This window comes from Thamnophis sirtalis, unplaced genomic scaffold (assembly GCF_051295495.1).
Source record: "Thamnophis sirtalis isolate CommonGarterSnake01/CBP01778 unplaced genomic scaffold, rThaSir2_p1.2 scaffold_10, whole genome shotgun sequence".
NCBI lineage: Eukaryota > Metazoa > Chordata > Lepidosauria > Squamata > Natricidae > Thamnophis > Thamnophis sirtalis.
The window spans coordinates 55456692-55468968 of NW_028261390.1; the positions used below are offsets into that span (position 1 = coordinate 55456692).

The 12277-nt window shown below is 38.6% G+C and overlaps 1 protein-coding gene across 2 annotated transcripts in view; it reads left to right on the top strand.

Moving 5' to 3' along the window:
• Nucleotides 1–270: 270 nt before the first annotated feature.
• The window catches only part of LOC106556998 (uncharacterized), a 79501-nt gene continuing 67494 nt past the window's right edge, over nt 271–12277 (top strand). Inside the window, exons 1-5 of one of the 2 annotated variants that reach the window (XM_087724644.1) lie at nt 271–439; nt 2005–2105; nt 3521–3590; nt 4355–4485; nt 5582–5667. In XM_087724644.1, coding sequence (XP_087580770.1) covers nt 271–439; nt 2005–2105; nt 3521–3590; nt 4355–4485; nt 5582–5667 — 557 coding nt within the window. Of the gene's footprint in view, nt 440–1141; nt 1279–2004; nt 2106–3520; nt 3591–4354; nt 4486–5581; nt 5668–12277 lie in introns of those variants that run through there. The other variant, XM_087724645.1, reaches the window with a different exon arrangement.

Genomic DNA, 12277 nt, shown 5'->3' on the forward strand with positions numbered 1-12277 from the left:
GGGAGTTGAAGTCCAGACATCTTCAAGTAGCCAAGGTTGAGAAACACTGTTCTAGGCAACCCTTTCAGTATCTGATTTCCAACTTCTCGTCTCTCAAGACAAGTAGGGGCCATTGCCGATGTTCTGCCTGGAAAAAAACAGTAAATCACCCAGTGGCAAAAAGATCAGGAGAGAATATGTGTCGTGACTGACATCGGCCGCAAGCGGGCCTTTTCCACAAAACTTCCCGCGGAAAAGCCCGCCCAGGCCGCGCCTAATGAGGAGACAACCATGTACCGTCGCGCGTTCGTGGGTCTTCGGGCCACCGCCGTCTCCTGGCTGTGGACAGGAAACAGCTGTACCTGCAGCCGACGTTGCAGCAGCGAACCAGGCACTTCTGAGCCGCGCTCGGTGCGGATCGGCTGCGCCTCAGGCTTCTGGGGCGACACTGCGGCCGCAGGTATTTCCGAGGAAGCCGCGCTAGAGGGAGGCTCGGCCGCAAAGCACAGGCCCTTTTTTTTTTTTACGCCCGTCGACAGGCAGCTCCTAGGGCCGCTTACATGGCGAGATCTCCGCAAACTAAATATGATTCGAACAGAAAACACTCGCCGCTCCACCCTCACGTTCCTATGTCGGGAAGAGAACTCGCCAGCGCTCCTCAATGAACTGACTTACGAGTACACGCTACACGCATGCGTCGTAAGACCTTTCGCTTACGTCCTCTCGACGTATTTGTGTTCTGACTTATAGCCATCTCTATTTGTGTCATTAACAATTTGCCCAACTTCACGGTGCTACAAATATCCCAACGGAAGCCCGTCTGTATTCTGCACATTGCGCATTTCCACCGCGGGCCTTCCAACAGATCTCTCTCCCAAAACGTCCATTTACTTCATTATGCCGCTCTTAAAATGACTCGCACCTGAGTCTTGGAGAATTGGAGTCTTGAACTGGAGAAGTCAAAACACAAATCTTCCCATTGCCCGGAACTTTCTAACTTTTTTCACATGCGTGATCTGAAAATAAACTTTTATTTTTTGGGAGCAGTTTGGAAGAGTTGTTGAAAGATTAATCATTTGCCTTATACTGTATAATTCTTAAACCTCTGAAAGAGTGAATATTCACATTTAACAAAATGAGGTTAAAAAAAAAATTGAACCCAGGAGGGATGATGTCAAACAAGGGACACCATGAATAAACTAGAAGCAAGGCTGAGAGCTCCTTCTTTATCCCCATTACACAACATTCTGATGGATTTAGGAAACAGGAGACTGCAGTTATATTGGAAGGGGATATACAGTAAGCAAGTCAGGGCATAACATGCACAATATAATTTCATAATCATAAGAATGAAGGCAAAATTCATAAGAGTAATTTCTCAAGTTAGCATGGACAAAATCTTAACTGAAAATATATTTTCATAAGCAAGAAACTTGGCAACTTTTAAGATGTGTGGACTTCAACTATCAGAAAGGGGATTCTGGGAGTTAAAGTTCAAACATCTTAAAGTTGCCAAGTTTTAAAAAATGACTTTAAACAGTGGGACTTCTACCCAAAGAAGTGGATTGGAGCTAAAAACACATTTCATAGCTAAGGTGAAACTCCATCTGGTTTACTAATAATATTTGCAAGGTCAAGTAAACTTGAGACAAAACTAGTAATCTGTATCTTAATAAAAAGCTTCATGGATATTTGAGAAATATTTTATCACTTCATAAATTCAATGAGATTTGGCATTGAGTTTTAAAAATTAATCCTCTCATATGGGAAGGAGTATATGCACATTTATCTTGTTTTTTGAATTACATTTTTAAAATTATGTAACAGGCATGAACAACTTTTGGAATTTATTGTGAATTAAATTTATTAAGGATTATAGTAATTTTTTTCATCATGTATAAGGGTATTGTCTAGATCTTTGTCCATGTTAAAGTCAATTTTCAACACAGTCTTAATAATTGTTTGCTTAATGAAAGGCAACATCTCGCCGTTTGTAATCTTTTTCTCTTGATTTTCTTTTATTAGTTCCTCAGCTGCTCTACGGGGGAAAGCTGGATTTCCTGATTTTTGATTATCTTTCTGAAATTACAATGTCTTTACTAGCTAGGGCCAAAGCCAAATCTCCAGTAAGTATATTTTTGCAATTTTGGGAAAATAAAACCTAGAAAAGAATCCATTCTATATCTACGAACTGTTAAAGCTGTAAGAGTTGTATAACATAACTTTTAACTTATCTAGAATTTTTGAAATGCTAGAACAGTAAAATTTGAAAGAAATAGATCACTTATCTGAACAGTGTTCCTGCAACTTAATTACTTCACCCTAAAATGCACTTTCTCTGCAGCTCTAATTGCATTATAATTTGTATTAATAGCTTTTTTAGTTTTTTCATTTCTTAAGGACAGCATTTGCTTAATTTTTTCCTACAGCTGAACAATTCAGAAATATTTCTTGTAGAGACAAAATGCAAAAATCTATGCCAACTGGAAAATTTGCTTAAGAAAGAAGAGTAAGACTGAACTCTAACATAACCAGAGCCACTTAAATAATTTCAAGGGAATTATTTTGAAGTATTTTTATTACAGAAAACATGTCGGAAACCAAATCTTCAACTTCAAATAATTTCATTGTTCAAAAACAATTGGCTAGCAAAAGCCTTTGGTTTTTATTCAGAAGTGCCAGCCACAAAAAGTTTAGAGTTTGGGAATGCTTTTTTTGGAGCTGAATTGTAGTTTTCATTGCAAAAAGGAAATATCTAGAAATAGAACAAGATATTTGCTGATGATTTGGTATATCTTCCTAGTTTAATTTCAGCTGTTTCCCTATCAATGACTTGCAGCACTTATTAGAGTCATCCATGTCTTACAATAGCAGTAATAAATCCAGGCTTTTTACATTTTCATAGCAGTGATGGTAGCATTGTAAGAAGCAGTAGGTCACTAAAGAGGAAGTGGCTTTAGAAAGTACTCCCCTAAATAATTTGGGAAGATTGCATTGATACTTTAGAAGGAGAGATTTTGAAAGAATATTGATTTTTAAAAGGCTTTAGACATGCATATGTCTGTAAAAATGAATACAATTTAATTCTATTGGATTTTCTGCCTATGAAAAATGGATTTTGCTATATTGTGCAGGTGCAGGAATGGACATAAGTTTGCAAAATAAACAATTCTCTTATTCCATTCTGCTTTCTTATACATGTCCTATAACGTCCCTCAACCAAGGATGTTTGAAATGGACTGCTTGTAAGGAAAGTGAATTTGTTCTGCTGGCATATGTTTTATTTGTAAAATCTTTTTTATATAAAATCTGCAGGACATTGGTATTGTTTAATTAAAGGTTTAATTTCAGCTGTCAATTGAAGAACAATCTTGTGTGAAATACAGTACGGCTTTTCTTTTTTAAAAAATGGATTTTATTTTGGAAAAAAATGGAAACTTTATAGTTGTTTCAACTGGGTTTTGTGGCACTGTAATGAACAACAGAAAATAATATATTGTCTGGTAAAATGCTTCAGTTTATTTGGGTGGCTTTTTTTTAGGATTTGGGATACATTCCTGATTTTGTGTCAGTTGCAATGGCTCCTTATATAAAGGACATACGCAGGAAAGGTATGTTGGGCATATTTTTTGTCATAATTTCATATTGATGTTTATAATAGTTGTTTATATTAATTAAGAAGTCACAATTATTTTCTTCCAGTTTACAGTTCTAAAATATTACATGTAATTATTTGGAGTCTTGGTTCATTGTCTATTAAGTTACAGCTGTTGAAATAGTAATACCTTTTGTTGCTTTTTCAAATGTCAAGTCACAATCCTTGGCCTTTGTGATCACTTAGTCTGCAGGTTCAAGCTGACCCAGAATTTCTGCTAAATTGTTAAAGACAGGCAGAACCAAAACCTATGATCAGTCCTATGTGAATCTCACCTCCTGGCAGCATGACAAAAACTCTCAGTCCTTACAATTATTTCTAAAATTTTCTTTCAGTTTATAAACAAAAAATCTGAGAGCAATCGTAAGATATATGTGACATTTTAAAGTCTAAATAGAATAAGCCGTTAAAATAATTTATAGTAATTTGGTCTCATAACAGTCTGAGCAACTTAATGAGAAATTAAATGATAGTAAACCTTTGATTTACTAGATGTAGGTTTAATTTTATAAATATTGCTATAGATAAAAAAATACTGAATACAAAGACGTTATCTGATGAATCAGATCTTGTCAGAAGGGACGTTATTCATTATTTATTGTTAAAAAGGAATCGGTATTTGGTTTTAACAAATATCAGTTCTCATTAGTCTCTTAAATTAGGGTTTGGGTATATGTCTTAGGTATGTGCCCACTGTTATGAAGCTTTAATTTTGTTTAGGTGTTCGTGTTATCAGTAATGCTGGTGGAATGAATCCACTTGGGTGTGCTGCTGCTCTTCACCAAGTTGCCAGAAATGCTAATGTTGACTTGAAGATAGCTGTTATTACTGGTGATGATTTGATGGGAGAGGTATTTCAATATTTTGTAAAATTATGATTGTTTAAAATTAGTAATTTTACTAATTTTACAATAAAAAACAGTTTTAATTGCTATATGATTGAATCCTGATCAAAATCGTGGTATTTTCATTTAACTCTTATTCCCCAACTTGCTACCAGTTACCATAGACATTGAAATGTATCACATGGTATCCATATATAATTTTGCACCGTACACATACTTAATAAACAGTATGGTCCTAAATCTGTTTAATTTTTTAAAATGATAAATCTATTATTAAAAAAGGGATTATAATTGATAAAGTACCATAGAGTACTTAGGTGAAGTTTACTAGTAAGACTGCATATCCCTGCAACTTAGCTTTTTCTTGCAATGAACTTTATTCAGTTGTGGACTCAAGAAACAGAAGCATCTTTGATCTCTCAGAGCTTGCAGCCAAAATCCTCAACGCATTTAGGTGAAATCTTTGTTCTTTCCAAATACCATCTGCAACACCACTATGCTATTTTGTGTCTAACTTTTCATCTACCATCTTTGATAAGAAGAACATAAGTTACAGGTTTAAAAGGGCTCAAACAATCTCACATGACTCCATTTAATTTCAACAATTTATCCGGATATAAATTGTATATGTGCTGCAGATGAATTGATGTATTTATCAATATCAACAATTCTGCATGCAAGTTCAAATAGCAGTAGGTTTGTATCCTACTCACTTGACTAATATGGAGTTAAATTCAGATAAACCGATAGTTCTCAATAACTCTTTCTATATCTTAACCTTCGTTTGTTACCACGGTTGAAAAAGATTACTCAGATTACAGGTTAGCAGCACCAACTTTAGCAGCACCAACAGACAAGTGTTGTTTTTTCTAAATATGTGCTAGATAAATAATTACAAAGAAACAAACTTATGTAGTTTCTGTAGTTTCTTAAATATTGAATGCTTTTCTAAAAATGTAAAATGATGTTGATCAGCGTTTTGTGACTGAGGAAGTTGTTTGTATTAATTTTATTAATGTTTTAATATGCTGTACATGTCAGGACAGTATATAAATAATATTTTCATAACAAAATCACAGGTTTATTTTGTTTTATTTTACAGTTAAACAATATAAGAAACACCATCATAAAACAGGAGAATGGGAAACTATTTCCAGAAAATGTTCAGAGCATGAATGTATATTTAGGGTAAGATATTTAAATATTTATTTTGTAAAATGTTATCTCAGAAGGCACTGTATAGTGCAGTGATGGCGAACCTTTTCAGCACTGAGTGCCCGAACCAGACCAGCTAGCCGACGTGTCATTTTTTGGGTCATTTTCAGGCCAGTTTTGGGGGTTTTCATGCCATTTTCTGGTGCTCTGTGGTCCACGGAGGTACATGCCAGAAACCAGAAGAGTAGCTGGCGACGGCGTGCATGCCCACAGAGCAGGCTCTGCTTGCGACATTTGGCACATGTGTATAGTGTGTACTCATTTCAGAATCAGACTAGAGCTGGAAAGAACCTTGGCGGTCTTCTAGTCCAGCCTCCTTCTCAAGCAGGTGATCCAATACCATTTCAGACAAGTGACTGTCCAGTCTCTTGTTAAAAACCTCCACTGATAAAGCACCCACATCATCTGATGACAAGCTGTTTTACTTGTCATCACTGTTAGGAAGTTTCTCCTTAATTCCAGGTTGCTTCTCTCCTTGATTAGTTTTCATTCACTGCTTCTTGTCCTGCTCTCTGGTGCTTTGGGAAATAAATCGTCCCTCTCCTCTTTGTGGCAGCCTCTCAAATACTGGAATACTGCTATCATGTCTCTCTAGTCCTTCTTTTCTCTACACTAGCCAAATTCAAACCCTGCAACTGTTCTTCGTATGTTTTAATCTGCAGGCCTTTAATCATCTTAGTTGCTCTTCTTTGCACTTTTCCAGAGTCTCAACATCTTTTTTGTAATATGGTGACCAAAACTGGATGCAGTATTCCAGGTGTGGTCTTATTAGGGTTTTATAAACGAATACTTCATGTGATGTTGATTCTATGTCTCTGTTTATACAACCCAGGATTGTATTAGCTTTTTTGGCTGCCGCCACACATTACTGACTCATATATCAGTGATCATTCACTAGGACTCCAAGATCCCTCTCACAGTTACTGTTTTTGAGCCAGGTTTCACCCAATCTGTACTGGTACCTTTGTTTTTTCCTGCCCAGGTGTAAAATCTTGGTTTTCTCCAGTTTGTCCTATTATTCAAGTTTGTCAAGATCTTTTTGGATCTTGAGATTGTCTTCTGGAATGTTGACTATTCCTGCCAGCTTAGTGTCATCTGCAAACTTGATAAGCTCCCCTTTTGTTCCCTCATCTAAATCATTTATGAAGATATTGAAGAGTACTTGGCCTAAGATGGAACCTTGTGGTATCCCACTGCTTACTTCTCTCCATGTAGATATAGTACAAAACAAGGAAGACTTACTTTAGTTTGTCAGGCAGTTTCAAATCCATCTGGTGGTGATGCAGTCTATCCCACATTTTTCTAGTTTACCAAAGTGTTGGTTGTGATCTACTTTGTCAAATACCTTGCTGAAGTCTAAATATACTACCGCATTTTTCAGAGTATAAGACGCACCTTTTTTCCTCTAAAAAGAGGCTGAAAATCTGGGTGCGTCTTATACACAGAATACAGCATTTTTTTTGCCTCCCGAAGCCCCACCCCTTCACCAAAATGGCCATGCATAGCCTTATGGAAGCTTTCAGAGAGCTCCTGGGGGCTGGGGAAGGCAGAAATGAGCAAAAAACCAGGCCTTTTTTGCCCCCCCCCCAGCACCCAGCAGCACTCTATAAGCCTCCATAAGGCTATGCATGCAATTTTTTTGACAAAAAACAACCCGTTTTCGTGAAAAATGGGTCATTCTTTTGCTCATTTTTGGGCCCCTCCACCCCCGAAGGAGCACTCTGCAAGCCCCCCCAAGGCTATTCATGCCTCTTTTTTCTGAAAAAAATGGGCCTGTTTTTGCGAAGGTATGCAGAGTGCAAAAACTTTTTTTCCTTTCAGAAAGCTGTTTAGAAGGATTGATGAGAATTACATTGGTCAAGTGCTGTGCCAGCAGAAACAAAGTTTTAGGTGCTACAGGTTGTCAGCGATTTCCTTCTCCAGCACATGGACAAATACACCTGGAAACATTTACCTACCTATTCATTCTCTCCCTACTGTATTTCTCTCTCTCTCTCCCTCTATCTACCTATATACCTACCTACCTACTCTCATTCTCTCTCTCTCCCCTACCTATCTACTGTATTTCTATTTCTCTCTCTCTCTATCCCTCTACCTACCAACCTATCTACTCTCTCTACCTATCTACTGTATTTCTCTCTCTCTACCTCTCTCTCTATCCCTCTACCTATCTACACACACACTCTCCCTACCTACCTACTGTATTTCTCTCTCTCTATTTCTCTCTCTCTCTCTATCCCTTTATCTACCTACCTAACTACTTTCTCTCTCCCCCTACCTACCTACTGTATTTCTCTCTCTTTCTCTCCCTCTCTATCCCTCTATCTACCTACCTACTTTTTTAAAAAAAATCCTCTTCAAAACCTGGGTGCGTCTTATACTTTGGTGCGTATCATACCCTGAAAAATATGGTATTTCCACAGCATTTCGCTGGCCTACTAATTTATTTACTTTGTCAAAGAATGAAATGAGATTGGTTTGGCATGATCTGTTTTTAACAAATCCATGCTGGCTTTTAGTTATAACTTTGTTTCTAGATATTCACATATGTTTTTTATTATTATTTTTATTATTTTTCCCCTGGTTTTCTGTATTTCTGTAGAGATGTAGATATCTTTTATATATAATGCAACTCCATGTCCTCTTTTGTTAGGTGTGTTTCTTTGGTATCCTTCCATCATATATTCCAGTCTTAAGTTTCATCTCACCAAGTTTTAGTAATGGCAACTGTATCATATCTATCTTCATGTACTAGTGCTTCAAATTCACCATTTGTTCCCTAAGCTTTGAGCAATAACATATAGGCATTTGAGTCCTTTATTGGTCTTGAGTATGTTTCTTATATCTCCTACTTTGTAACTGGGATTTTACATCCTTTCCATCACTATTTCATTATGTTTTTCTTTTTTTATTTCTTTTTTTCTCTTTGCTTCCTTCCTCCTTATGTGATTGGTTATCTAATGGTTTTTACTTTGAATTAGGCTCTGTAGGTTGTGAAGATTGTCCCTCCGCAATTTTAGTTTAAAGCCGTTTTGATAAGATGAGCCAGTTGTGTTCTGATTATATTGTTTCCAGTTCTTGTGAGGTACAGTCCATCCCTTGCCAGTAACCCCTCATCTAGGTCAGGCATGTCAAACTCACGTCATCACGGTGGCATCACATGACATATTGGGACATTTTTCCCCTTCTCTAAACCAGGCATGGGCGTGGCCAGCATGTGACACATCCAGCCCATGGGCCAGGAGTTTGACAGCCCTAATCTTGGTAATCCAGACCATGGTCTAGGAAGCTGAAGTTCTGTTGACAATACCAGTTTTTAAGCCAGTGGTTCTTTTTTTAAATCATTTGCTCCCTCATTGTATGTTGGCCTTTTGTTGGAAGTATAGATGAAAAGACCACTTGTGCTCCTAATTCTTTAACTTTCTTCCCTAGCTGTTTGTAATCTCTAGTTCGGGTATCTGGAGCCGCATGTTGCTCTTTCTTCCCCCTGTTGTGGTTCTATGTCGGCTGAAATTACAACTGGCTCCGCCCCTCACCCTCCCCTCAAACTCACTAGGACATGTTGGTGCTGCACACACCTTAGTCACTCGGGGAGATGCGTGACTTGTTTGCCCCGAGACACTGGCCCAGCTGTGGCCAATGCTCTGCGTCATAATAGACTCCAGGATTGGACTCCCCATTGTGAAGCGCACTAAATTTAATTGTGCTGCGCAAGGCATTGTGAGAGCAGTGGGCAGGTTATGGAGGTGGTAACAGCAGCAGGTTAACCGCAGCCAGGCTGGGTCAGTATCTCAAGGCGGAGAGGAAGTCATACATCTCCCCAAGTGACCAAGGTGTGTACAGCATCAACAAGAGCTGGAAGAAACACCTGTGTAAGGGCTCCTCTCCTAACTTAAGAAAGTGAAGACTCTTGAAACGGATAATTTCAAAAGGAACCTTTAATTAAGAAGAATGGAAGCCATTACAGGCAAAGCAACATCTAAATCCCTTTAGGCAATGCAAGTAGAATTAAAGTAATAGTGACCCCTCCTCTTTGTCAGAATGCAGATTCTAGCCAATACACAAGTGTGAAAATGTTTCCTTTATCAACTGGCCTGAGAGCCAAATAAACATACATTCCCATGGCTATCTTCCATTAGACATCCCACACAGCCATCATAAATATTCCCCCGCCAGGAAGCCAGTTGTAAAATATCAGTTGTCACAGGTACTGCCAGTAAATTGCCTCCAGGGCCCCACTCCTCCCAATTGAATGGCAGCTTCACTTTTAGGGATCTGACAACCTGTGAGATATGGTAAGTACAGGGGTGCTTCGCTCCTGCTCTGAAATATGGAGCAAGTTTCCATCGCCTGCCATCGCCCTTACCTTCTCAGGCTAGGTGAGGAGTGACTGGGAGGGGGGCAAGGGGGTGGGGCCAGCCAGTGGTGGGTTCAGGTGACAGGGAGCCACAGCAGGAGGGATAAAAGAGCTTCCTTTAGCTGGGAACTTGAAATGACGCTTGATTTAAATAATATGCTAAAAAGCACCCAAAGAAGAAGAAAGAACAACATAATAAAAAACAGCCCCAACCCTCGCCTGTTTTTGGAAATGGTTCAAGATGGAACACATAGACACACACACCCACACACACACGAGATAGAAAGAGAGAGAGAGAGAGGGACACAGACAGACAGAGACACAGAGAGGGAGGGAGGGAGGGGGGAGAAGGAGAGACACAGAGACACACACACAGAGGGAGAGATACCTGTTTCCCACAGAAAAGAAAACAGAGAGAGCCATAAAACCTGGGTAGGCATGGCTGGGAAGGGAGTCATGTGACTGAGTGGGAGTGAGTGATGTTGAGTTGGCCATGCCCACCCAGGTTTTGTGGCTCCCGGTGTTTGTTTTCTGTGGGAAACAGATCCCAATGGCTCTTTAAGTGTTTAAGGTTGCAGTCCCCTGCTCTAGTTGTTGTTTTCAGATTCATTGTTATGTCTTTGGTTCCCACATGTGGGAGAAGAAAGAAAGAAAATTATTGCACAATTTTTCAGCCAGCTAAAAATATATTCCATATTGTTTTAATTTGTAAGGTATTACTTAATGGAATGCATGCAATCTCCAATGTAAAGAGCAAGCAATTATGATACATCCACTACAAATTTTGCACAGACGCTAAGTAGTAATGCTATAATAATCAAGCTGAAAAGAAGAAATATAGACTGTGATAGACATTTTGAGAAAACTAGAGATGCTTATTAAATATTTTTTAATACAGCTTGCTTTGATTATTATCATCTATAAAGTCACTCTTTCTGAAGCATTTAAGATACTCACTTTAGATATTTAGTCCTGTTGGTGCTGTCCAAGATTGGCTTGAAATACAAAGATGCTATGATGATTAGGCTGATTATTTAATTCTAGTGTCTGCATGGTCTATTCACAGTCTTAGGAAGTTTTGTCACAATCCCTAGTGCCATTAATTGCAAAGAGGTATCTGTATTGGTTGGTTTGGCTTGCTTTCTTCTGTTCTTCCATCCATTTGATACTTGAACTTTAAAAATAAGACTTTTTTTCCTGAGATGAAGCATGCACATGGCTCATGATTACTCCTTTTTTGTCCTGTCCTGGCTGAATGACTGAATATTTTACCTTGTAAATGAAGAGCGCCAGGCAGGGAAAGCTTTTGCATTTGCAAAGCTCTCTTGTGGAGAGGAATCCTTTGCTGTATTTGTTTTGCCAATGTTCTCATTACAGCAATTAGAAACTGCAGTATTTTTTTATTTTATTTTTGGCAGCTAGAATCTGTCATTCTATCTAAGATTTTAATATGGCAATCTGAGTTGGTCTCTCCACACATCATCCTTAGTGAAGCATGCAAACCAGCATCTGCATTTCCTGCATCGGATGAGAAGAGCACGTCTTTCTCCTTCTGTCCTGACCATTTTTTACAGAGGCATGATTGAGAGCGTTTGGAACTGAAGTGCATCATGGTTTGGCTTGGTGGTGGCAGTGCCTCAGATAGAAAGTCCATACAGAGAGACAGTAAAGACAATTGAGAAGATTATAGGAAACTCACTTCCTATATTCCTATAAGCAGTATTCAGGATACTGCTTATAAGCACTATGTGCTTAGAGCTCGAAGCATTGTTAGAGACCCCACATACCTACTTTACGACCTGTTTCTGTTGTTCCCCTCTGGGAGGAGGTTTTGAAGTATTTCTAGCAGATTCTATAACACTACCAGATTCTATAACAGCTTTGTTCCCTATGCCATCCATCTGGTAAACTTGCAAGATTAATTTTTCTTGCCATGTACATGTATCTGAACTAGACTGTGTTGTTTCTCTGTTCATATAATATATGAGGGTATGTGGCAGAGGTGGGTTCCTACCAGTTCGCACCTATTCGGTAGAACCGGTTCGTCAAATCTACCGAACCAGTTAGAAGAGGTTCCACCAGTGGACCCGGAAAGCAGACCACACCTACAGAAGAGGTTCCAAAAATTTTTGAAACCCACTACTGGTCCTTGAATATGATTATTCTACACTATCATGCTCATATTTATAAAACTCAGTGCCTCTGTGAAAGGTAAGGATGACTACT